Source organism: Pristiophorus japonicus, chromosome 18, assembly GCF_044704955.1.
Source record: "Pristiophorus japonicus isolate sPriJap1 chromosome 18, sPriJap1.hap1, whole genome shotgun sequence".
NCBI classification, from domain to species: domain Eukaryota; kingdom Metazoa; phylum Chordata; class Chondrichthyes; family Pristiophoridae; genus Pristiophorus; species Pristiophorus japonicus.
The window spans coordinates 103,781,484-103,809,341 of NC_091994.1; the positions used below are offsets into that span (position 1 = coordinate 103,781,484).

General features: G+C 46.6%; 1 protein-coding gene across 3 annotated transcripts in view; it reads right to left on the reverse strand.

Annotated features, from left to right (window-relative positions):
* LOC139228940 (protein polyglycylase TTLL10-like) overlaps positions 1 to 27,858 on the reverse strand; it is a 385,507-nt gene that overhangs the window by 24,031 nt on the left and 333,618 nt on the right. For 2 of the 3 annotated variants that reach the window (XM_070860478.1, XM_070860477.1), the window contains 2 exons: positions 15,913 to 16,084; positions 5,317 to 5,457 (listed from right to left, as the gene is read on the reverse strand). In XM_070860478.1, the coding sequence (XP_070716579.1) occupies positions 5,317 to 5,457; positions 15,913 to 16,084 (313 nt within the window). Of the gene's footprint in view, positions 1 to 5,316; positions 5,458 to 15,912; positions 16,085 to 21,083; positions 21,256 to 23,234; positions 23,302 to 27,858 lie in introns of those variants that run through there. The other variant, XM_070860479.1, reaches the window with a different exon arrangement.

A 27,858-nucleotide genomic window follows, 5' to 3' on the forward strand; every position in this document is an offset into this window, starting at 1 on the left:
AAGACAGAAAGACTTAGATTTATATAGCGTCGTTTATGACCACTGGACGTCTCAAAGCACTTTACAGCCAATGAAGTTCTTTTGGAGTGTAGTCACTTTTGTAATGTAGGAAACGCAGCAGCCAATTTGCACACAGCAAGCTCCCACAAACAGCAATGTGATCATGTCTAGACCATCTGATTTTTAGTGATGTTGATTGAGGGATAAATATTGGCCAGGATACCGGGGATAACTCCTCTGCTCTTCTTCGAAATAGTGCCATGGATCTTTTACGTCCACCTGAGAGAGCAGATTGAGCCTCGGTTTAACGTCTCATCTGAAAGACAGCACCCTCCGACAGTGCAGCACTCGCTCAGCACTGCACTGAAGTGTCGTCCAGATTTATGTGCTCAAGTTCCTGGAGTGGGAGTGGAACCCACAACCTTCTGACTCAGAGGCGAATGTGCTACCCACTGAGCCATACCTGATCTCATGATGAGGGGGAAAAAGATCATGGATCTTTGCTGCTCCATATAATTCAGCATCACACCCAATATCCTTGCTGCAGCCAAACATGTTTTTTAATAATATATGAGTCCACAAAATAGGAAATAGTCACTGATGAATCCAATAGGGAATTCAGAAGGAACTTCTTTACCCAGAGATTGGCTAGCATGTGGAACTTGCTACCACAGGGAGAAGAATAGCATTGATGTATTTACGGGGAAGGGGGATAAACACGAGGGTTAGATGAGAGGGGTGGGAGAGGCGCATGTGGAGCATAAACACTGGTGTGGATCATTTAGGCTGAACGGCCTGTTTCTGTGCTGTAAATTCCATGTAAAGATAAGGGGATGAATTTAACCCGATGCAAATGAGGGAAAAGGTCATATGACCTTGCAGGATTTGGGGGGAAAAGCTGGGGTGTCGGATTAAATTGGACAGCTCTTTCAAAGACCTGGCACAGGCACGATGGGCCGAATGGCCTCCTTCAGTGCTGTAGGATTCGATGATACCTATTCCTTACTGAGCAACACTGGCATTGCAGAAACCAGCAGAAGAAAGAAACAGAAGCATATGTCTGATGGTGATCCTCCTTCCCAGAGCCCGGCGGGACCACCAATACTGTGGCGAGGTCCTGCAGTCACATTCCTCCAAAGTGGTGCTGAAAATGGCATGGATGCCCACCCGTAGTATTAACTCCAGGATAAAGGGCATTGTCAGTGGGCGGGCCTAAGTCCCACTCCACCCCAGAGATCCAAGGCCTTCCCAGGAAATTGAGGGCCACACTATCTCGGGCTAACCAGATCAGGTAGAGGTGGCTCGGCAAGGCACCCAGGGAACGGTAACCCGGCACAGGTATTTGCTGAAAGGGGCGGAGAGGGACTTCTCCAGGGGGAAATAGAAGAGAAACTAAAGATCAAATCAAACCCTCCTATTGGCTGCCCTTGCGTCTAGGAGTGCCATTCCCTTGTCTGACCTCTCAGTCCAGGTAAGGGAGTGACGGGCGAGGTCGGAATCAAGGAACAGCGTAGACATAGGACAGAGAAGATAGAGAGAAATATAGAAACATAGAAAATAGGAGCAGTAGTAGGCCATTCGGCCCTTTGAGCCTGCACCACTATTCAATACGAACATACAAACATAGAAAATAGGTGCAGGAGCAGGCCATTCGAGCCTGCACCACCATTCAATATGATCATGGCTGATCATGCAACTTCAGTACCCCACCCCTGCCTTCTCTCCATACTCCCTGATCCCTTTAGCCGTAAGGGCAACATCTAACTCCCTTTTGAATATGTCCAACGAACTGGACTCAACAACTTTCTGTGGCAGCGAATTCCACAGGTTCACCACTCTCTGGGTGAAAAAGTTTCTCCTCATCTCGGTCCTATATGGCTTACCCCTTATCCTTAGACTGTGACCCCTGGTTCTGGACTTCCCCAACATTGGGAACATTCTTCCTGCATCTAACCTGTCCAGTCCCGTCAGAATTTTATAAGTTTCTATGAGATCCCCTCTCATCCTTCTAAATTCCAGTGAATACAAGTCTAGCCGATCCAGTCTTTCCTCATATGCCAGTCCTGCCATCCCGGGAATCAGTCTGGTGAACCTTTGCTGCACTCCCTCAACAACAAGAATGTCCTTCCTCAGATTAGGAGACCAAAACTGCACACAATACTCAAGGTCTCACCAAGGCCCTGTACAACTGCAGTAAGACCTCCCTGTACATATACTCAAATCCCCTTGCTATGAAGGCCAGCATGCCATTTGCCTTCTTTACTGCCTGCTGTACCTGCATGCCTACCTTCAATGACTGATGTACCATGACACCCAGATCTCTTTGCACCTCCCCTTTTACTAATCTGTCACCATTCAGATAATAATCTGCCTTCCTGTTTTTGTCACCAAAGTGGATAACCTCACATTTATCCACATTATACTGCATCTGCCATGCATTTGCCCATTCACCTAACCTGTCCAAGTCCCCCTGCAGCCTCTTAGCATCCTCCTCGCAGTTCACACCACCACCCAGCTTAGTGTCATCTGCAAACTTGGAGCTATTACCTTCAATTCTTTCGTTTAAATCATTAATGTATATTGTAAATAGCTGGGGTCTCAGCACTGAACCCTGCGGCACCCCATTAGTCACTACCTGTCATTCTGAAAAGGACCCATTTATTCCCACTCTTTGCTTCCTGTCTGCCAACCAGTTCTCTATCCACGTCAATACATTACCCTCAATACCAAGTGCCTTAATTTTGCACACTAAGCTCTTGTGTGGGACCTTGTCAAAAGCCTTTTGAAAGTCCAAATACACCACATCCACTGGTTCTCCCTTGTCCACTCTACTAGTTACATCCTCAAAAAACTCTAGAGGATTTGTCAAGCATGATTTCCCTTTCATAAATCCATGCTGACTTGGACCAATCCTGTCACTGCTTTCCAGATTTGCTGCTATTATATTTTTAATAATTGATTCCAGCATTTTCCCCACCACCAATGTCAGGCTAACCGATCTATAATTTCCTGTTTTCTCTCTCCCTCCTTTTTGAAAAAGTGGGGTTACATTAGCTACCCTCCAATCCATAGGAACTGATCCAGAGTCCATGGAATGTTGGAAAATGATCACCAATGCATCTACTATTTCTAGGGCCACTTCCTTAAATACTCTGGGATGCAGACTATCAGGCCCTGGGGATTTATCGGCCTTCAGTCCCTTCAATTTCCCTAACACCATTTCCTGACTGATAAGGATTTCCCTCAGTTCCCCCTTCTCGCTAGACCCTCGGTCCCCTCGGGTTTTCAGGAGGTTATTCGTGTCTTCCTTAGTGAAGGCAGAACCAAAGTATTTGTTCAATTTGTCTGCCATTGCCTTGTTGCCCATTATAAATTCACCTGATTCTGACTGCAAGAGACCTACATTAGTCTTCACTAATCTTTTTTTCTTCACATATCTATAGAAGCTTTTGCAGTCAGTTTTTATGTTCCCTGCAAGCTTACTCTCACACACTATTTTCCCCATGCTAATTAAACCCTTTGTCCTCCTCTGCTGAATTCTACATTTCTCCCAGTCCTCCGGTTTGCTGCTTTTTCTGGCCAATTTATATGCCTCTTCCTTGGATTTAACACTTTCCCTAATTTCCCTTGTTAGCCACGGTTGAGCCACCTTCCCTTTTTTATTCTTACGCCACACAGGGATGTACAATTGTTATAGTTCATCCATGTGATCTTTAAATGTCTGCCATTGCCTATCCACCGTCAACCCTTTAAGTATCACTCTCCAGTCTATCCTAGCCAATTCGCGTCTCATACCATCGAAGTTTCCTTTCTTTAAGTTCAGGACCCTAGTCTCTGAATTAACTGTGTCACTCTCCATCTTAATAAAGAATTCTACCATATTATGGTCACTCTTCCCCAAGGGGCCCCGCACGACCAGATTGCTAATTAATCCTCTCTCGTTACACAAGACCCAGTCTAGGATGGCCTGCTCTCTAGTTGGTTCCTCATCAGAAACCCTTCCCATTAGCGGAAGGATCACGAACCAGAGGACACAGATTTAAGATAATTGGCAGAAGAACCAAAGGCGACATGAGGAAAAACTTTTTTACGCAGCAAGTGGTTAGGATCATGGCTGATCCTCTATCTCAAAACCAATTCCCGCTTTCTCCCCATACCCCTTGATGCCTTTTGTGCTTAGAAATCTATCTATCTCCTTCTTAACTATATTCAGCGACTTGGCCTCCACAGCCTTCTGTGGTAGAGAATTCTACAGGTTCACCACCCTCTGAGTGAAAACATTTCTCCTCATCTCGGTCTTAAATTTCCTACCCCATATCCTGAGACAGTGACCCCTTGTTCTAGACTTCCCAGCCCTGGGGAAACATCCTCCCCACATCCAGTCTGTCCAACCCCGTCAGAATTTTAGATGTTTCAATGAGATCCCATCTCATTCTTCTAAACTCTAGTGAATACAGGCCCAGTTGACCCAATCTCTCCTCATACAAAACTCTTCCCATTGGCGGAAGGGTCGAGAACCAGAGGATACGGATTTAAGGTGATTGGCAGAAGAACCAAAGGCGACATGAGGAACAATATTTTTACGCAGCGAGTGGTTAGGATCTGGAATGCGCTGCCTGAAAGGGTGGTGGAGGCAGATTCAATCGCGGCTTTCAAAAGAGAATTGAAGGAAAAAATTTTGCAGGGTTACGGGGAAAGGGCGGGGGAGTGAGACTCGCTGAAGTGCTTTTGCAGAGAGCCGACACGGGCTCGACGGGCCGAATGGCCTCTTCCTGTGCTGCAACCATTCTATGATATGGAGATCGGGCGAGAAAGTAGAGTTGAGGTCAAAGCTCAGCCATGATCTCATTGAATGGTGGAGCAGGCTCGAGGGGCCGTATGGCCTACTCCTGCTCCTAATTCTTATGTTCTCTGGTGGAAAGTAAAAAAAACAAAGGGGAGCGTTTTAATGAAAACAAAAAAAAGCATCTGATTTTTTTTTTAAATCTCTCAATTGATATTGATATATTTAAATACATTTGCACTTGGTAGCTGCAATAAAGTTTTTGTTGCACTCTAGAGTACATAGCTCTGAACTAAGTTTATTCAATGGTGTGCACTTTCTCTAATTCAAACCAGTTTCTGAGATATCCTACTTTGTGACCATGTTTGTTCGGAAGCCTGTTGTTCTGATCGAATACACTGCAATCAAAATGTCGCTATGGGAACACGGGGACATCATGCTTTCTCCAATCAGTAGGCCTGCGTATCCCAATTCTCCAGTGGTGTCAGGCCTCTGACTGAGCCTCATTCTGTTAATTAGAAGCACAAACTTACGGTAAAAACAGTGAAGACCCAGTCCTTCGGGAGACGGTCTGCTCGCATATGCTTCTCATTAATATAGTCATTCAAGCGCTCCATGGACCAGACTGTGTCCTCCTTCATGTCGTTGTACCGGGGGTTCTTTTTTTGGATGAACTGGGGGGGGAGAAAGTGCAAAGCTGCAATTAGTGGAATTAAACTCCATCTCCTGAGGGTTGGGGGAGGCGAGCAGGTGGAATGACACCAGCCTCCTGAGATCACAGGAAGGGACCGATAAATACAAAGTGCATAGTTCAGTGAAAGAGCAACTGACTTGCTCATCCTGAGTGAGGAAGCTTTTTAAAAACTTCAAGTCAGGAAAATAACAAAAAGTCATTCTGAGGAGGAACCATTCCTAAATCATCAATGTATGAATTTCAGGATTTACAATATCCAATGTAATTCCGTTAGGGAGAGTTCTATAGATTTTATTGAAAGCCTGATGGCTTCTTCCCATTCCTAATTTTGGGGGAATTCTTCTGTCACTGTAAGCGGTTTGTTTGGCTGGGCACTGAATTAGTGGACGTGAGTTGAAAATTAACAAACCTCCAGAAACCTGGAGACTGCAAAATCCTGGAACTCCTTCCCTAACAGCACTGTGGGAGTACCTTCACCACACGGACTGCAGCGGTTCAAGGCGGTGGCTCACCACCACCTTCTCAAGGGCAATTAGGGATGGGTAATAAATGCTGGCCTTGCCAGCGACGCCCACATCTCATAAACGAATAAATAAAAGATACTATCTGTGATATATTCTTTACAACATCATTAACAACACAAACTGCAAGATGACTCTTAACACAGAAACTGCCACGTTTGTCACATGACCCTTTTATTGTATTTACATCAGTAGTTGCATTACATTGACTATCCACTAGGTGGAGCAGTAGTCCACTAGGGGTGGGCTATATTACACTATCTCCCCCAGAAGGCAGTGGATATGAAACTGAACTCGAGTCGATTAACAACTCCCTCAAAAAGGAACTTCCTAAATAAAGCATCTGTCACCTGTTTGATATACCCAGCTGATGCTGCTGACATCGCCAGCATTAGCTGGAAGGAGCCGGTGGCGTAGCACTTGAGGGTGTTGGTGACCCTCACTGACACTGGCAGTGCCGCCGTCTGTGTGGTTGGCCACAGGTTTCCTGAAAGCGGGTGGCATAGTTCTGCAACCGCCTTCCGGCTGAAACGTTGAGCCTGTGGAGGTTGGTCTCCTTGGTTACTGCCACCAATGTGCGCCTGGACCTGTAGAGAAGCTTGGCGGCGTGTTGGGCAGCTGTGGGCAATCTGCCTCTGGTGCCATCTGCCATCCGGGGCGTCCCTTTTTGCTCCTCTTCCGTTGAACTGAGTGAGCACTGAAAGCAAACCCCTTCGTTTACAGGCGTGGGGCAGTGGGAAGGAACAGGCACTGCTGCAGCTTTCAGAGACCAGTTCTTGGCCTGTGAGGACCTGGATGACTTTTGACAGCTATTTGGAATAGGTGTGATTGGCACACAGCACCTGTAAACCTGGAATGTTGCAGGTTTTCTCACACCCCCCCACCCCTTGCATTACAGGTACAACGTCCTGGACCCGGAAACCTCGGGACCGAGGCCATTCCGGTTTTTGGGTTTTTCCGGATTTCGGAGAAGAAATCCGACATCCCGAATCCAGAAACCACTGGGCTGAGTTTCGGGTTTTTCCGGATTTTGGAACAGAAAATCCAATGGCCCGAATCCGGCAACCTCAAGACCGGGTCGGACCACGTATTTTTCAGGATTTATCTTTGAAAAGGTATGTACAGCTTAAAATGTACTTAAAAGACAGTTTTCAGAACAGATTTCCGGGTTCCAGACGACTCCTTGCTTCTTGCGCCGTTAAAAAAAAAAGTAGGGTTTTCGGAAGATATTTCTGGATTACGGATGGCGACTCCTGCAATCTGTGCAGTGTCCGGTTTTTAGAACTCCGGATTTTTGCAGGCTCTACCTGTGTTAACAAAGTATCACACATTCTGGCAAAAGCACTGAGTACTAACACTGCTACAAACTGTCTGGCTATCTACGAAGCAACTGTCGTTTCTGCCTGTTTCCACATCTTCTCAGTCCCTGTCCAAGCACGCAAAGCATCAGACCAAAAAATTAACTCCAAATCAACAAAGCCAGTATATTCTTGTGTGCTATTTACTCGCATGATACCAGAACTGAGAGGTTATACCCATCAGGAATGATTGAACAGGCTAGAGCTCTTTTCTATAGATACGGGATTGGCCATTTAAGACAGAGATGGGGAGGAATTTCTTCACTCAGAGGGTTGTGAATCTTTGCAATTCTCTGCCCCAGAGGGCTGTGGATGCTGAGTCTCTGAATATATTCAAGACCAAGATCGATAGATTTTTGCAGTCATGGAGAGTCAAGAGATACGGAAATCGGGCGGGAAAGAGTTGAAGTCGATGATCTTATTGAATGGTGGAGCAGGCTCGAGGGGCCGTAGGGCCGACTCCTGCTCCTATTTCTTATGTTCTTAAAAGAGAAGGCTAGGGTGGGGAGGGGGAGTTGATCTGATAGAGGTCTTTAACATTGGGAAAGAGTTTGATTGGGTAGACGTAGAGAAGATGTTTCGACTTCTATGAATTCATCTGCTGCACAATATTTGCAACTAAAAGGAACATCCTGCCAGTTCACATGTTACCATTAACTTTTAATTTTCAATCCAATCATTCTCACAAGAATAAGCCTTCATGCCCATGCAGAGATCTCTAAATATGAAGAGTACCTCACTATTTTCTCAGTATTGATATAACACTAGTAAATTACCTGTAGCATTGCCCAGTCAGTTACTGAACATAAGTTTTTTTATTATAAGATTAAGGTGATCAGTTGGGAAAGAGACATCGGAACCTTACTCCACAGCGGCACCTAATGGCCAGATTGGACACTGTGACAGTTTACATAGCAAAACTGAATGGGGAATGTTGGCAGAAAAGCATGACAACCAGAAATAAGGTTAATGGATAGGAAGTGCGAAACTTTTAATAATATATAGATACTAAAACTATTGCATTTAATGCGCACTTCCTGCAAGTGTCGCACTTACTTACTGCAACATTTTCTTTCGCACTTTGTTCGATAATGCTCCTCTGAAGTTCCTTGGGACATTTTTACTACGTTAAAGGTGCTATATAAATGCAAGCTGTTGTTGCTGCCACACTCAAAGTGACCCAGAAGCTCAACTAGCTGACCAATGTAAGTGAATTAACAGAGGTCGGAATCCATGCTCCTGTGTTGTAACCCTATCCCTGATCCACTTTCCCATTGAGCATGGGAGAGCAGAATCAGTGACCTCTTCCATAAAACTGTACAGATTATGTAGCACTTGAAGTACATTCGCAGACTGAAAATTAATTTCCACAATTCTTAATAATTAAGAAATCTCTTGCACAAAGAAAATGTTACGACTACAGGTTGAACCTCTCTGGTCCGGCACCCTGGGGACCTGACCGGTGCCGAAACAGAGAATTTTCCAAACCACGGGAGGTCAGTGCTGGTGATCGCTGAGTGAGGGAGGAGAGGCGGGGAATGTTGATGATCGGTCATTTCTCTGTCTGTCTCGGGTCTGACGCCGCTTCACTGGGCGTCAAGTCCCACAATCCCACAATGAGGAAGCAGAGCGAGATGCTGAGCATCACGGAAGCGCTTAACAGTGAACTCCAAGCCCAGGCCCAGGAAAGCGGCAGTTCCACCATGAATGTCGAACCACGGATGTTTCCAGACCCGAGAGTCCCGGACCAGAGAGGTTCAACCTGTATTTTCCGTGCTTATATACTCTTTATATCCAAGTGGATCTGAGGCATGGACGATGTATAGAAGGCACCTCAAGTCACTGGAGATAGAAACATAGAAACATAGAAAATAGGTGCAGGAGTAGGCCATTTGGCTCTTCAAGCCTGCACCGCCATTCAATGAGTTCATGGCTGAACATGCAACTTCAGTACCCCATTCCTGCTTTCTCACCATACCCCTTGATCCCCCTAGTGGTAAAGACTACATCTAACTCCTTTTTGAATATATTTAGTGAATTGGCCTCAACAACTTTCTGTGGTAGAGAATTCCACAGATTCACCACTCTCTGAGTGAAGAAGTTTCTCCTCATCTCGGTCCTAAATGGCTTACCCCTTATCCTTAGACTGTGACCCCTGGTTCTGGACTTCCCCAACATTGGGAACATTCTTCCTGCATCTAAACCTGTCTAAACCGGTCAGAATTTTAAACGTTTCTATGAGATCCCCTCTCATTCTTCTGAACTCCAGTGAATACAAGCCCAGTTGATCCAGTCTTTCTTGATATGTCAGTCCCGCCATCCCGGGAATCAGTCTGGTGAACCTTCGCTGCACTCCCTCAATGTCCTTCCTCAAGTTAGGAGACCAAAACTGTACACAATACTCACCAACGATGTCTCCGCAAGATCCTGCAGAGCCCCTGGGAGGACTTTGGGAGTGGAAGCAAGTCTTCCTCGATTCCGAGGGACTGCCTATGATGATGATATCCAAATACAACATTCATCATCATAGGCAGTACCCCAAAATCGAGGAAGGCTTCCACTCTAAAAGTGAGTTCTCAGGTGACTGAACAGTCCAATACGGGACTGTGGTTGAAGGAAAGGGTGGGTGGGGAGTCTGGTTTGCCGCACGCTCCTTCCACTGTCTGCAACACTGAGCACCGCAGGGATCACGTATACCTGGGGTCAGGTGCAGAGGACATTTGGATCAACCCTGCCCGATCATGCCGTGACCCCTGCCTCACAGACATTTGACTGGTTGATGGAAAACAATATGAAGATATTGGATAGATTTTTTTATTATTCCAACAAAAGCTGAAAAGAAAAGAACAGAAGGTTGACAGACTCAGCAAAATGATCGACCAGCTGAGGGAAAGGAAGCCAGATGATGTGTGGAACATATAATAATAAAATGGGGGGAAGCTGCTTGTGTATATTGTCCAATTGCAGAATCTGAAAGTTGTGTGTTCCGGCACGGGCTCGATGGGCCGAATGGCTTCCTTCTGTGCTGTAACCATTCTATGATTCTATGAAAAACTGATGCAGTATTTTTAATATTGCAGTAAAAAAATACTCTGAGAAGTGCCACGGGAGCCTGTGAAGGGTTAAGAGCAGAAAAATAGATTCAAAATATGAAGAACTGGGCGAGCTGCAGAGTTTTGGAAAAGATTGCCGACAGGCGACGCGGTGGGTATTCTCCCCTCCCACAACCCCCCTCCCCCAGGGGTTGCTGGGTAATTTACACAATGCTAATGAACACCTGCTTTGAATTCAGCCGGGCGACCCAGCCTCACCGGAGCGGATAAAATCCCCGGGGCGCTGCCTCACTACACAAACCAACAGGCCGTAGAGAAACAACAAACTCCTTGAGATATCCGCAGTAACGCGCGCAGGATTCTCAAACGTTCGCCTCCGACGGATCGCACAGGGCGATCAAACGCAATGTGCACCCTTGCAGGACGTTTAACGTGATGCTTGGTTTGGGGTTGCAGGCCACTTGTGCCCCAAAGCCCCTTTGATACAGTTCTCCTCGTGTTTTTTGCACTTAGGAGCCAGTGAGCCAGCTGCGCGGGAGCTCCGGACCGCTGCATGGCTGCGCGGCTTAAAGGGAACATTGGCGAGGACAGTTGTGATGCCCCCATGGTGCAATAGCCTTACGTACTCAGACATGGATCATGGCCACTTGGCTATGGTGCGACATAGCGTCAATACCAGCGAGTACATACTCCGTGGGGGGAGCCAGCACTTGGAGGAGAGGAAAGGGGAGGAGAATCAAGACACAAATAATGGCAGCCTATTGAAAAAGGAAAGATCAGGAAATTAAATTGAGGAAAAAAAAATGTGCAGTTATTCCTAAATCCAATAGGAGGTTTCTGCATTTGTCTGCTTGAAGCTACATGTATGATATCAATAGACATTGGTGCATTTGAGTACAAAAAATCATGAGTCAAACTATTAGCTTAATTTAAAAATACTGAGATGAAAATGCATCGACAGACAACCCCACAAGCTTCTGCATCCCAGTCTTTCTTCTGATTTTTGTTCAGTTTTCTATTTGATAAAACAAATTCTTCTTCTTCTTCTTAGGATGACTTGCTTCCACACTGAAATAAGTTCGAAGGTGCCTGATGCCAGGTCCTGGACTTCATTTCAAAGAGTGGAAGATGCCTGTGCGTGAATTCTTTTAACGTTGGGGTGGGCCGCTGCACACCAGCCACCACACGGGCTTGATGGAGCAAGGTCTTGGTCCAATGGCAAGTCCAAGATGGCGGGAGACCAGGCTCTGCTGCACGGGCCTAGCGCGTACACGCACGCACGCACGCACATACACACTCCTACTGACCCCCCTCTCTCCCTCAGATCCGCTCCCTGGTTTTCAGAGATCACAGTGAGCACATTGATCTTGGAGCAGCCTGCGTATCTGCCCATAGAATACTGACACAGGCTGCTGCGCTTTTTCTGCTCTCTCTCCAGCCGATGCTAATATGAGGACACTAACATAAGAATTGAGAAACAGGAGCAGGACTCGGCCATATGGCTCCTCGAGCCTACTCTGACATTCAGTAAGATCATGGCTGATCTTCTACCTCAACTCCATTTTCCCGCCTGATCTCCATATCCATTGATTCCCTTAGTGTCATTTTTATTTCAGTACTGTTATGTATACAATAAAGGTTCGAACTGAGTACTGTTTAACTAAGCAAGGTACAACCCAAAGTGTCTGACTCACAAAACGGCTGGCCTTTTATACCAGAGCAGCACCATGTACGTGCTGCTCAGTGGCCTGCAACAATGATGCCATCTGCTGGCTACAAACAGCATGTACATACATGACAAGTACGTGGCTTTCTTCCCCCTCAAACTTTCTCTTTGCCGCCAGTGCCGTACTCCCATCACCCAGCTCAGTAGACAATATCCGCGCTTTCCTTGGTCTCAAACTACAATGAAACCTCTCACATCAGCGTCCAACTGAGGTAGCCCTGGGATTCAAATTCACAACCTCAGTGAGAAATGTTCTCTCAACTTCACTTGGGCGATTATTATTAATATCTATCAGTCTTTGCCATGTTTAATTTTTTTTTTAAGTTAAAGCAAGACCTGCATTTACATAGTCTGTTTTTTTTTTCTCTCGCTGTTGTGGAGAAATTTCTCAAGCTTAACGGCCCAGAATTTGCGGTCGGAGGCTTCCCGCGGGCAGATGCCTCCGACCACAAAGATTTCTACGGAAGTACCTGGTGGTCCCGGAAGTTTAGGAGCCTTGCGCCCCTGGGGCTCTACACAAAGGCCCGCTTAGAGGCTCACGTATCCCAGGATCGCAAGGGCTTCATACGCGCCCCTGGGATCACATGGGCTGGCCCAACCAATCAGGGTAGAGGGATCTCCTCTCAAACCCGTGGTGAGTTCCGTATGTGGGGAGCTGCCATAAGTATGAATGGGAATACCCCCAAAAACACAGAAACACTGAAAATAAATTTTAAAAACACATTATATATTTAAAATTAATTAAAATGCAATTTAATTAAATATTTTATACAAAAATAAAATAGATTTTTTTTTAAATACGTTTTAACAGGGCTAAACATAAACTTACTTTATTGGACAGGGTTTTTAATATGTAAATGAGTGATAAAAAAATAGAAAAATAAAATTTTAAGACTCTTACGCTGGTAAAAGCAGGCCGCATGCCCGCTTTTACCAGCGTAAGAATTTCAAGGACATTTTCTGGGCAGGAGTTGGGCAAATAGCGCACCTCTCGGCCACGGAGCCCTGTTTCCTTCCCTTTGGATGCGGTGGATCTGTAAAGAGATTTCACGACAGATCGCAAGCTCCAGGTTCAGGCGCGTGAGCAGCGCATGCGTAAACCCGGAATTTGCGGGGCCCCAAGGGCCTGTGCACACCTCATACCCACCCTCAGGGGCCGCGAATTCAGGCCCAATATAATCCTGAAAAACTACTGGCGGCAAATAAAGGATCGCCTTCTAACTAAGACCTGACAAATCTCTCGAGAAGTTAATGTGAAGCAGAAATATGACATTTTTAAATATAAAGGGCCCAAGTTTCCACATGATTTGCGCCTGATTTTTAGGAGTAACTGGTGGAGAACGGACTATCTTAGAAATTGTAATTCTCCACATTTTTTTTCTGCAGTTCTAGTCAGTTAGAACAGTTCTACTTTGGAAGAGAATTTTTTCTTCAAAAGGGGGCGTGTCCGGCCACTGACGCCTGATTTGAAAGTTTCCACAGTGAAAACGTACTCCAAACTAACTTAGAATGGAGCAAGTGAAGATTTTTGTAGAACTGAAAAAACCTTGTCTACACATTAAAAAATCAGGCGCAGGTTACAAATCAGGCGTCCAGAACGAGGTGGGGGGGGGGAAGGGAAGTCATTAAATTCTATAATAAATCCTTATTTCTACTTATACAAATATTATACAAATAAATCCAACCTGAATAAACATTTATAAGCAAAGAAAAGATTAAATAAACCATCTTCCTACCTGTGTGAAAGTGCTTCAGCCAGGGAGAATGCTGCAGGCTTCGTTCCCGCGGGGGGGGGGGGGGGGGGGGGGGAAGAGAAGAAAACCGTTCGTTCCCGCGGGGGGGGGGGGGGGGGGGGGGGAGGAGGCAGCCGTTTGTTCCCGACGGCGGGCGGGGAGGGCGAGGGAAACGGCTGCCTCAACTTTCTGAGGCTTCCTGCAGCCTTCTCCGTGCTGATGTGCTGATGGCAATGCGCTTTTATTAAAAAAATGTTCAAAAATTAAACAGCTACAAAGAACTACAAAAATGGCCGAGTGCCAATGTTTCCTTCACACTGAGCATGCGCAAACGCTCCAACGCGCACGCGCAGCGTCGCCGGCAGGAAAGAAACTAATTTAATCGGCGCGAGTGGTAGGCTCCGCCCCCCCTGGGCGCAGACATGGAGCTGCAGGGCGCTCCAGAATCGCGCGTTTTTTTTCCATCGCCGTTTTAGGCGCGAAAAACGGGCGCCCAGCTCGGAGGGGCGCCCGTTTTTTATCGTGTGGAAACTTGGGCCCAAAGTCACAGAATGATACAGCATATAGGAGGCCATGCAGCCCAGCATGCCTGTGCTGACTCTCTGTAAGAGCTACCAATTAGTCCCACTCCCCTGCTTCTTCGCACAGGACAGCAAATTTTTCCTTTTTAAGCATTTGTCCAATTCCGTTTTGCAAGTTACTGGTGAATCTGCTTCCACCGGCCTTTCAGGTAGTGCATTCCAAGGTGTGATTCTATACTGAGGAGCTTTCAGGATTATTCAGCCACCCAAGACCTCAGCTCAGTCGCTCCCTTGTTGACCACTAGGGAAGGTTTTACCAATGTATTTGAGAGATACACTAATTCTGCACCAGCTCTGATTTGGATTGCTTTCACAACCCAACTTGGCAAAGCCCCTTTTAAAACAGAGATGAGGAGAAATTTCTTCTCTCAGAGGGTTGTGGATTTGTGGAATTCACTGCCTCAGAGAGCTGTGGAAGCTGGGACATTGAATAAATTTAAGACAGAGATAGACAGTTTCTTAAACGATAAGGGGTTAAGGAGTTATGGGGAGCGGGCAAGGAAGTGGACCTGAGTCCATGATCATATCAGCCATGATCTTATTGAATGGCGGAGCAGGCTCGAGGGGCCGTGTGGCCGACTCCTGCTCCTATTTCTTATGGTCTTTGCTGCTTCAGAGCTGTTAATCACAGAGTGGTTGCTGCCATTCACTGGAAACAGGTCACGATTTTTAGCAACGACCATTAATTTGCCCTCTTGATGATCCAACAAATTTTCCTTGTTTTTTTTAATATCTTGCACAATGTAATTTGTTATTACCTCTTCTACTGCAAATGTCGGGGCCGAGATTCAGCTCCCAAAAAGGCTGTTTACCGCCAGAAAGCGGTGGCCAAGCGGCGGAGTTGAGCGGCTGCCGACTTCTAGTCCAATGGCCGCCGCCAGCAAAATTCAGCCCCACCGCTGCCGACCGGTCCTCAGTGCATGATCAAAGGACGCAGTGCCGATCTCCCGCCCCTCCAGCCAAACTCAGCTGTAAAAATCCTCGAAGTGCTGAGCAGCATCGCCGACAGCTATTTCTGTGGGGGCACCTTGCCTTGTGTGCGTTGGACTTGGCTGTGTGCTGGCTGTTAAAGGCGAGGGCCCACTGCCGCGGCCGCCATTTTATCTTTTTAGCCGGCTTCCAGGTCGGTGGGACAATTACGCCCCCGGGTTCGGCCGGGCCACCAACTGGCAGCCTGGCACCTCCTCATGGATGTAGGGTGCAATGGGAGGAGGGTGTAGCGGGCGGAGGGTGTAGCAGGCAGAGGGTGTAGCGGGCGGAGGGCGTAGCGGGCGGAGGGTGTAGCTGGCGGAGGGCATAGCGGGCAGAGGGCGTAGCGGGCGGAGGGTGTAGCGGGCGGAGGGCGTAGCGGGCGGAGGGTGTAGCGGGCGGAGGGCGTAGCGGGCGGAGGGTGTAGCGGGCAGAGGGTGTAGTGGCCAGAGCGTGTAGCCAATGCGATGGCATTCACCCCATATTCAATTTACCTGATTGGTTAGGTGGTCCGTCAAGTCATCAGAATTTGGATTGTATTCGTTACAGGTCAGTTTGGCGTAACCATGCCGAAAAAAAGTCACGTAGGGCGCGGTGCAGGCGATCAGAAAGTAGGAGCGGACATCAAACTTTCTACCTTCCAGAAGCAAGGGCTGGACAACGTACCTGATTGGGTATAAAACACAGGCATTTTAGTACAAGTCTATAGACCGGTATTCATTCTCAGCGATCTATCAAAAGTGACATCAGATATTCTCTATTACTGCACCTACAGAGGTTTGGTTCCCTCCTGTAATGTATTTGTTTCACGGGTTCTTTGCTTAAGAATTCATAGCAACACATTTCTATTAAGAACTAGTTAGCTTATTAACAAATGATTAACAATCACACTACACATTGCCAGTTCATCCACTAGGCTCACAACTGCATACCTCATCGTGGATGACGTAGACCCAACTGACTGGGGTTTTATTGAGCCTTGTGAACATCACGTGACTGGCTAAGCCACTCACAATGTAACAGCTCTACAAACCTGTGAGCGTGCTCACCAGTGCAGACATTACCCCTCTCTGCGGCATGTATCACAAAATTGCACATGTTAACTTCCCTCATATTTTCCTTATTTTTCCAGCTTTTCTTCATGCTTTTCCTGTGTGTTTTTCTTATTTCTCTCGATGTTCTGACCAATGAGTCCAAACACACCAAGTAAAATAGGAAACAATGAAATCATCTATTGTTTTCTCTTTGACGGGTTAGCAAGGTGAACGACTCAATGATTAAAAGCTGGAATATTTTTTTTTTACCTTTTTCATCTAATGACCGCATAAAACCAGGGGAAGTTTACAACAACTAAAGAGGTCCTTCCGCCTAAAATGTTTGTGGCGGTTCCTTGCTGGAGCAAAGCAAAACTAATCCCACTCGTCCGCTCTCTTCCCATAGCCTTGTATATTCCTCTGCTTCCAATATTTCTCTACTCTTCTCTTAAAAGATGCAATGGTCTGTGCTTCGACTAGTCTCTTTGGAAAAGTATTCCACGCCCGAGCTTGGGATTCAAAGCCTGCAGGCTATAGGAGAACAGAAGAGTGAAGGAATTAAGGGGGCTTGTGCCTGCTGCACTGAAACACATTGAGCACCAACTACTCATTAATAATGGAATGGCAGCCTGAGAGCTGACCCACACCCAAATCAAATAGTGCTGCCGTTATTCACAGTAAGCACTTGCACACACTGTGCGTGATTCATTGTACACTTCTAGCCAAGCTGTTCCATCACACCTACAACACTGGCATCTACCCGGCAATGTGGAAAACTGCCCAGGTATTTCCTGTCCACAAACAAACAGGACAAATCCAATCCGGCCAATTACCGCCCCATCAGTCTACTCTCAATCATCAACAAAGTGATGAAAGGTGTCATCGACAGTGCTATCAAATGGCACTTACTCAACAATAACCTGCTCACCGATGCTCAGTTTGGGTTCTGCCCAGACCACTCAGCTCCAGACCTCATTACAGTCTTGGTCCAAACATGGACAAAAGAGCTGAATTCCAGAGGTGAAGTGAGAGTGACTGCCCTTGACATCAAGGCAGCATTTGACCGAGTGTGGCATCATGAGCCCTAGTAAAACTGAAGTCAATAGGAATCAGAGGGTAAACTTTCCATTAGCTGGAGTCATATTTAGCACAAAGGAAGATGGTTGTGGTTGTTGGCGGTCAATCATCCCAGCCCCAGGACTTCGCTGCAGGAGTTCCTCAGGGCAGTGTCTCAGGCCCAGCCACCTTCAGCTGCTTCATGAATGACCTTCCCTCCATCATAAGGTCAGAAGTGGGGATGTTCGCTGATGACTGCACAGTGTTCAGTGCCATTCACAACTCTTCAGATAATGAAGAAGTCTATGCCCACATGCAGCAAGACCTGGACAACATTCAGGCTTGGGCTGATAAGTGACAAGTAACATTCACACCACACAAGTGCCAGGCAATGACTAACTCCAACAAGCGAGAGTTTAACCATTTCCCCTTGACCTTCAACGGCATTACCATCACCGAATCCCCCACCATCAACATTCTGGGGGTCACCATTGACCAGAAACTTAACTGTACCAGCCACATAAATACTTTGGCAATTGGAGCAGGTCAGGGGCTGGGTATTCTGCGGCGAGTGTCTCACCTCCTGACTCCCCAAAGCCTTTCCACCATCTACAAGGCACAAGTCAGGAGTGTGATGGAATACTCTCCTCCTGTCTGGATGAGTGCAGCTCCAACAACATACAAGAAGCTTCACACCATCCAGGACAAAGTAGCCCGCTTGATTGGCACCCCATCCACCACCTTCAACATTCACTCCCTCCACCACCGGTGCACCGTGGCTGCAGTGTGTACCATCTACAAGATGCACTGCAGCAACTCGCCACGGTTTCTTCGGAAGTACCTCCAAAACCCACGACCTCCACCCCCTAGAAGGACAAGGGCAGCAGGCGCATGGGAACACCACCACCTCCACGTTCCTCTCCAAGTCACACACCATCCTGACTTGGAGATATATCGCTTCATCGTCGCTGGGTCAAAATCCTCCTCAACAGCACTGTGGGAGTACCTTCTCCACACGGACTGAAATGGTTCAAGAAGGCGGCTCACCACCACCTTCTCAAGGGAAATTAGGGATGGTCAATAAATGCTGGCCTTGCCAGCGACGCCCACATCCCATGAACTGATAAAAAAAATGTAAATGAGGGATCTTCCGTATAATGTAATCAGGAGGTGGAAATGGCGTACAATAGGCTCAACCCCTGTATAAAACAGGTGCGGCTGAAGATGTGTGTTCCCTTCCGTTAGGTCCATTGCTGTATCTCTTAGCAACTGATTGTGTAACAGGACCAAAACAGTCCAAAAACTAAGGAAGTTTTGGCCCTTAAATTCCGGTCGCGCTCTTCCCGCGGGCAAACGACAGAAAAAGTGAGAAAAGATGCGCACTTACCTGTTGCTGCTGCGCCCGTTGGAACTTCTGAGCCTGAGGCCTCCCGTGACTGCGCGTTCTAAGCGCGTGCACGTGGGGACGTGCGCAGGCCGGGAGCTGGAGACAGCAGCCAATCAGGTGTAGTATAGATTCTCATTCATAGTAATAGGAGTTCCGTAAGTCAAGAATTCCTATTACTATGAATGGGAACCCCCGCTCCCCCAACACCCAAAACACAATAAAAAATAGAAAATAAACTACATATTTAACACTCATTTAAATTAAAGTTGTTATAAAAAAAAAATTTTCCCGACTTTTTAAAAAGTTTTTTGAACTAAGCCTTAAAATGAACTTACTGTAGTGGGGAGGGTTTTAACAATAAAATGTGTTTTTATAACTTTATTTTAAAATGTTTTTGTGTATTTTTATACACTTGCGCCTGTAAAAGTGGGCTAAATGTCTGCTTTTTCGGGCGCAGGATTTTACAGGACATTTGCTGGGCAAGATATGCGTAAATGTCGGAAATCTTGCCCAGCAAGTGTCCTCGCTCCCGAGATACGGAGGATCTGTCAAGCCAGAAATTTGACAGATCAGAAAAGCCGGTTTTCAACGCATGTGCATTGCGCGCCGAAACCTGACTTTTCCAATGCCTTCCCAGGTCCGTAGAAACTTCGTACCGACCCGGGACATTGGAATTTCAGGGCCATTGAGACTTAATGGAGTCTTCCGGATAGCTACTTAAAGCAGTACTGCAACTTTTATCAGTGAGTGTACAGCTGCAGTTGTGAGAGAGCCCATTACGGCCTAGATCTCCTATGAGTAGCCCTCTCTATTTGCAGGTTCTGGTGGAGAGAAAGAGGGTAAGCGGAGGACGACACAACTGACACTGCACCTTAGAAGCTCCGTTCAGACATGGCTGACAGTCGTGTACACAGAGTCAGGGGTCCCCTATTTGAAGAAACCTGTCAAGGCTGCCCCAAAACTCCTGCAGCAAGAAAATGAACAAGAAGATAATTCTGAGCATCAGAGGAAAGAATTGCCTGTTGAACGCACTGCTCAGACTACTGCAATCACCAGGCAGAATCCAATCGCCCAAACCTTTCTTTAATAGCCTTTCACCATTGATGCATGGCAATCCAACCACGCCCCCCCACCCACCCCTACACCGTGCCAAATAAAGGTTTAGCTCCATCACTATTCATGGATCAGCCTCAAACCGAAAGATCAGGACACAGTCTAGCATCAGGCAATGCAAATTTTATTCACCTTTATAGAGTCTGGCACTGCTGCTCTCAGTGTGTTTTGACCCAGGGAGTCCCGTACATCAGTATTTGGTCTGTTTCCACTGCTTCCTACATCTTATGCTCCTTTCAAGTGTTCAGCCGCAGAGAGGAGGGAATGAGCTGGATGTTGCCCTGGTGTTGAGTGCTTGCCTCTAGAGATGGAGATGGCCCAATCAAATAAAGGTTTAGCTCCATCACTATTCATGGATCAGCCTCAAACCGAAAGATCAGGACACAGTCTAGCATCAGGCAATGCAAATTTTATTCACCTTTATAGAGTCTGGCACTGCTGCTCTCAGTGTGCTGCTGGATCATAAGAAGGTCCTACAAGTGCAGGCTAGTGATGATATGGTTGCCGGAGTCCGCACGGTCAGCGATGATACTGTAGTGTTTGGAGTTGGGTAGCTATTCTGAGGGAGATTGTCAACCGGTGCTAAATTTTGGACAGTTTCTGTGATGTAACTTCAGAAATCTCATTCTGGTGCATTAAAGATTTGTCTTCTGGGTTATACCGGGGTTGTTGTTGAGGTGAAGACCGACAAATCTTCCTCCTCTCCACATTTTCACAGTGATCAATAACTTTTGGGCTACATTTCCCATTCATTACATTGCCCACAGACCCTGTTACACAACTGAAGCCCTTTTTGTCTAAGAGTAATCGAGCTCGCCCACAGAGTAATCTGAATGATAAAAGCCCCAAAGAAAAGTCTCGAATGAAGATACCCCAAAAACGTAACACTCGTCATTTCTTACTCCAACTGGACCAACTGTGGATTATGCTGACAGTTTGCAACAAGTGTGATAGTGGAAAGGTACTATACCAGCAAGGACTTTTATTCTATAATACGCCATTTAAGACCTGCTTTTGTGTTAATCCAGACAAATAAACTGTAGTTTTAGTTGGACTTTGATTTTTTTCCCATCACCTTTGCACTATTCTGTTAATGGGAGAATTGTAGAAACACATTCTGAAGTAGGGATTCTCTTCCACGCTTTCCAGTTTTTCAAAAAAGGCTGTTACATCATCAAGAGTCCTCAAGAGGAAGATTCCTTTGCCTTGGCTTGAGTCAGCAGGTTTAGATATCCAAAACTGGCCTTCTACATTAAAGAGAGAGAAACAGGAAACACACATCAGCAAGAAATAATGTTCACCAACCGTGTATATCACCAAGTATTTCAATACATCGGTCTCTGTTTCGGTCAGCTTGCTCCATCAAATGCTGCTCAGAGTTCTCCAGGAGCAGCTCTCTAAAAACCTTCTCCTAATATCCGTAAATCTAGCAGCAACTTTATAAAACCTTCAAATATCAGGGAACAATAACTGATCTAAAATCACTCCATGGCCTCGCCCCTCCCCATCTCTGATATCTCCTCCAGCCCCACAACCCCCCGATCTATCTGCGCTCTTCTAATTCTGCCCTCTTGGGCATCTCTGATTATAATTGTTACACCATTGGTGGCCGTGCCTTCTGTTGCCTAGACCCCAAGCTCTGGAACTCCCTGCCTAAACCTCTCCACCTCTCTTTCCTCCTTCAAGACGCTCCTTAAAACCTACCTCTTTGACCATGGTCACCAAGCTAATTTCTACTTATGCAGCTCAGTGTCAAGTTTTTTTAATCTCATAATATTCCTGTGACGCACCTTGGAACGTTTCACTACGTTAAAGGCGCTATATAAATACAAGTTGGTGTTGTTGTAAAATATCTTAAGTTGTGGCAGTCACCATCACTTCAGGGGGACTGACTAACCATAATAAATTCATTTGTGCAATTCAGCTACACAAACATGTTTCAGAGATCGTAACTATCAAATTTAATGCTTTCTAAAAAAACTCTTACACCTGTGCTGTCAGCATGTGGGAACTTAGTGCAATTCCACGCTACACTGCTAACTTTGGCTCGGGGAATTAATCCATTATTTGACTTCCATTATTAATCCTTTGTTTGACTTCTTATCTCTGTCCAGGTTCCAAGGTCATTCAACACAAAGACGAAAAATGCTCCTTTGCCAAGTCAGTACCACCTACTGCCCTCTGTGCACTTTAAATGGTTGGACTCGCCACAGCTGGCCTGCAACACTTTACATGACATCATCATCATCATAGGCAGCCCCTCAAAATCGAGGAAGACTTGCTTCCACTCTAAAAGTGAGTTCTCAGGTGGCTATACAGTCCAATACAGGAATTACAGTCTCTGTCACAAGTGGGACAGGCAGTGGTTGAAGGAAAGGGTGGGTGGGGAGTCTGGTTTGCCGCACGCTCCTTCCACTGCCTGCACTTGATTTCTGCACGCTCTCGGCGATGAGACTCGAGGTGCTCAGCGCCCTCCCGGATGCTCTTCCTCAATTTAGGGCGTTTTTGGGCCAGGCTTACATTACACAAAGATTATGTCAAGCAGGGGTCATTGGAGAGGGGTGGGTCAGCCATGGTTCCAAAATGGAAGGGGCCAAGAGTCGAATGCGAACAATATCTGACCCCCTCAGAGCCAACCTTTTGTAAAATAGAAGAAAAAAATCTTGGTCTATAGTGATTGAGATTACACCTTGATAGTCACCAGGAGGCACAGAACACTGGAATGGCAATGTCTGTTTCTCACATAAGAACACAAGAAATAGGAGCAGGGGTAGGCCCTAGTGTCCATCGAGCCTGCCCCGCCATTCAATAAGATCATGGCTGATCATTGACCTCAACTCCACTTTCCCGTCCAATCTCCATATCCCTTGATTCCCCTCAACTCCAAAAATGTATCCATCGCAGCCTTGAATATATTCAGAGACTCAGCATCCACAGCCCTCTGAGGCAGAGAATTGCAAAGATTCACAACCCTCTGAGTGAAGAAATTCCTCAGAGTGGAAGAACCTTACCACTGGCCAGTCTGAATCACATTCGGACTATCTCAGGGAGGCAGTCAAGCCAAATAGAATAGTAATTGAGAGGGTGAGTCAACCCAATTAAACCTGATGCATTGCTAAAGAGTTGCAGGAACCTGGCCGGGGGGGATGCGGAGTGCATTGGAATGGAAATCCATATTGCGGGAGGGTAGGAATAACGTTTTAAAATGGGAGAAGAGAGACCTTACCTTGGAAGGCCCGATAGAATGCAAGACGATCGCTTTTAACATCCATGCGATACGTCTCAGGATAAAATTCTTCCAGTTTCATGAACCTGGAAAATATTCAGCACAATATATGAAGATGGAAAGATTCTCGATGCTTATTTGCTGATCTTACTGCTCTAATAGTAGTTATTTTGTAGTGCCGTGGGTTATTAACAAGAGAAACTCTCTTTTGCGTGTGGTGTGCTGTTTGGTTTAATATACTGATACATTTTTAAAAGAAAATGGAAGGCCAATATAGCACCTCCCAATCGGACGCAGATTCAATAGTAACTTTCAATAGGGCATTGGATGAATACTTGAAATGGAGAAATTTGCAGGGCTATGGGAATTTTATTGAAACATATAAGATTCTGAAGGGGCTCGATAGGGTAGATGCTGAGATGACTTTTCACCTTGTGGGGGAATCTAGAACTAGAAGGCATAGTTTCAGAATAAGGGGTCGCCCATTTAAGACAGAGATGGGAAGGAATATCTTCTCCCTGTGGCAAGATGTGCATGCATTGCGTGAGGAGGGGAGTGATAGACGAGAGTTCAATGGCAACAGGTAGTCAGTATGAAGGTGTTCAGCAAATGGCCTACTCTGGCTCCCATTTCTTAAATTCTTATGAACAGGGGAGTGGGACTAACTGGATAGCTCTTTCAAAGAGTTGGCACAGGCACAATGGGCCAAGTGGCCTCCTTCTGTGCTGTATGATTCTTTGAGGAGGCTGGAATTCAGCTTTTGGTTCTGAACAGCTTCATACTGACCACATGTTGCCATTGAACTCAAGTCTATCACTCCCCTCCTCACGCAATGCATGCACATCTTGCCGCAGAGGTCACTGGATAGCTTAGTAGCTACCATAGCTGATTCTTGTCCCTCCATAGCTTATGGCATTACAGACCAATTTTAGTACCTTTAGTGCTGCCCCATCGAAGATTGAGAGCTATGGTCACTATATTCACATCGTAAACTACCGTCTCCGTAGACGCAGGGTTACCACTGAGAGACATCAGTCTGGCCGAGCACATCAAGCTAAGCACACACAACTAAGTAGAGCTTACAACTTTACAAACGTTCTATTCTGTCACTCCTGAACCTCCACGTTGCCACCTTGAGACACTTATTGCCATGGCTAACTGGAGACTGATGCTTCAGTTACAGCTCCGCAGACCTAAACAAAACAGCAGCTGAGCCAAGGGCACAAAACACCGACAAGGACCCACACTTCATTTGGCCGGAGGCAGGCACCATACAGAAGGGCAAACAGTGCAGCAACAGAAAAAGTTGGAGCATCTAGTAACCCACTTGAGACAACAGAGGGATGTGGAACTCAATAGATAGCAGACTCGGTCACACAAAATGACCGTTGGAAACTTTAGCACAAATGATAAGGTCTCGGTCTCTCCATTTTACAGTTCGTATCTACCTGCCCTTTCATTACTCAAAGGGGAATATTGCAAAACCATATAGATGTGTATATCTATGGAAGCAACTGCTGCTCTCGATCAGAGGGAAAGACAGTATCCTCAAGTTGTCAAAGGTGCCCAGCCCTCAGTGTGTTTGGCATAGAATAGGCCTCTGCACCTCACCTTAGGAAGGGTATCTCGGCCTTGGAGGGAGTGCAGCGTAGGTCTACCAGAATGGTAGGTGGACTTAATGGGTTACATTGCAAGAGGAGATTGCAGAAACTAGGGTTGTATTCTCTGGAATTTAGATTAAGGGGTGTTTTGATCGGAGGTTTCAAGATATTATGGGAACAGATAGGATAGATAGAAACTACTCTCGCTGGTTGGGGAGTCTAGGACTCGGGGCATAGTCTAAACATTAGAGCCAGACCTTTCAGGAGTAAAATTAGGAAACACTTCTAAATCCAAAGGGTGGTAGAATTTTGGAACTCTCTTCCACAAACTGCAGTTGATGTTAGATCAATTGTTAATTTTAAATCTGAGATTGATAGCTTTCAGTTAACCAAAGGAATTAAGGGATATGGGGCAAAGGCGGGTATATGGAGTTGGGTCACAGGTCAGCCATGATCTCATTGAATGGCAGAACAAGATCGAGGGGCTGAAGAGCCTCCTCCTCTTCCTATATTACTGGGCCTTGGCACCCAGAATACTGCAATGCTTTCGATTCAATGGGTTGTAGAATCAGCCCTTACTGTGTGTACCTTATATACACATAATGACCAGTTAAATGAGGTGTTGAGGGGCCACTCCACTGATAATTATAGAAAATACTCCAGCATAAATTAGCACCTTCAGTAGAAGAGGGGAGAATTGGAGGGGAGTATGTTTAAGCTGCCATATCTTTCTGTACTGTGAAGGGGTGAAATGTGCAGTATGTATTAACTTAACAGCTCTGTTTGAAATTAACAGAGCTGAATTATTTTAATGTTGTTAAGACTAAAAGATCGTTGCTGGGAATAGTGGGGCTGAAAACTTCCTGTAATCCATTTTAAGTGCTGGTTCATTGGGAGGCCTTGGTGTTTAAAGCTAGTTCATTATGCCTCATTTCAAACGCCTTTTACATATTTTGATTTATGTTATTCAAATTATTTCGTAAACATAGAATTATATAACAGGGACTCTCAGCTAAAATGGAAAACATGGTTGTGGGATCCACCATAGAGAAGCATTAAGATATAACATGGAACAAGGGACAATATAGATAAAGTAGAAAGCAAGGGATGCACTGAATGATATTTCCCCCTGCCATTTCTTAAATATATTTTTCTATTATTATTTTCTTTCTTGGGTTTTCCCGTGTTACTGCCTGACTAAGAGGACAACCAGGCTCACAGATCTCTGCCTCTGCTGCTTCTTGAGGCAGTGGGTTGGTTTGTGTTGACTCACCCTCTAATGAACCCTCCCCTCGGCTTCTGCTCTCAGCCTGAGATCCAGAACTCACTGCATTATAAATTCTGTGGCATGGCACAATGGGGCACGGATGTACTGGGTCAGCATGCCATCAAGTGCTCTTTCCAGTCACCCGGGTAGAAAATGGACCTGGCCGTACCTCTTTTGCGAGCCTAAGTTGGGAGCAGCGAGGGCCCAATTTCAGGGAGCAAAGTCCTGCATGCCCCAAGGAAACTTGAAAAACCTCCGACCCAAAATCGGATCAAGCCATTTTTCAGTCATCACTGGCAGCCGCCTAAAACAGGTGTTAGGTAAAATAAAATGCAAATGAGGGGCCTGACGCCCGTTGTCGATCGCCTCACAGAAATTGGATTCCTCAGCGACGGCCAATTAAAGGTAAGTTTCTTTTCAAAGAAATGTTTACAAAAACCTTCCTGTATTCAAGAGGAGCAAGAGTGCTCCCTCGATCGCACAGTCCTCACAATCACCCCCTCGCCCACTTCCCCGTCCAAACCCCGGGACTTACCTCCAGTCCGCGGCCGGCAAAGCTCTCGTCAAATGAGCGAGCTGCCCAAGGAGGCGCAACAAGCATGAAATGCTAATGAGGCCTGAGACCCAATTACGGGCCGACCTTGGGCCTCCTGACGGTTGAGCATGCTCGCTGCCTGTGCAGTGTCAATTCTGGGCTCGGAAACTGTCCCTGTTGTTACCCAGCCCAACCTACAGAGGGCAGTCTTACTATCAGCACAGCCTCCCTTTAAAAATCAACTGGGGAAAGGATAACAGTGGACTTTATTGCCTTTGTATGGTTTTTTTTCTGAGCATTTAAAACAATAAGGGACCGGGATTGCTCCTCTCAGAAAGGCCCGTTAGCAGGAGGCGTTACCGGGGCGATAAAGGGTTTTTGCCCGGGCGTGCACCACGATAATGTAATCGCCGCGTGTGTGCTGCACCAGTGCGCGAATGGCGGGGCGCGACGCAAGTCACTTTTTGCCAGCGGGTCCCCAGGGGCAATTCCGGGGAGAGGGAATTGTCTCTGGAGACCCGCTGGCAAAAAGTGGTTTGCGTCGCGCCCCGCCATTCGCGCACTGGTGCAGCGCGCACACGGCGATTACATTACCGCTGTGCACGCCAACCGCTTAGCGCCCCGTGGTGTTGCCAGGTCGGCACAGGACCGAGAAACTGCGGGTAGCTGTGGCGCCCCAGCCGCCCTTAAAGGGGAGGTGGTTGTGCGGCAGCCGCCATCTTTTTTCCGTGGGCCGACTGAAATAACGGCGGTCGCTGGTCCGCCAACATGCAGATCGCCGCCCCCTCTTGGATGCCAGACCGCTGGCCCGGCCAATACCCTCCCTGGTGGCCCAGTGGGCACCACTAAAGAGGCTGCAGAGTTCGCAGTGGCCCTCCCCTTTATGAGAATGGGAGGGCTGTTGTGATGCATCAGCGTGACGGGGGCAGGTGTTGATGTGCTGAGTGTCGCTCTCTGCGAACGCCCCTTTACCGCAACCAACATTTTTTTATTCAAAGAGGCGAATTCTGGGCCAGAGGCAGCGCTTCCCGCGCTGGCACTAAAATATCAGTTAATTCAAATTGCCCGCCCCAAACCCAGCGCGGAGCAATTTCTAGCCTGTTAATATCTTTTGTTTAGAAAGAGAATGCTGTTTATATAACTATTCCTGACGTTGGGAAGCTAAATTTGATCATTTCGACTCCATGGGCCAGACGTTCCATAAAGGCCCTCAACGCCCGC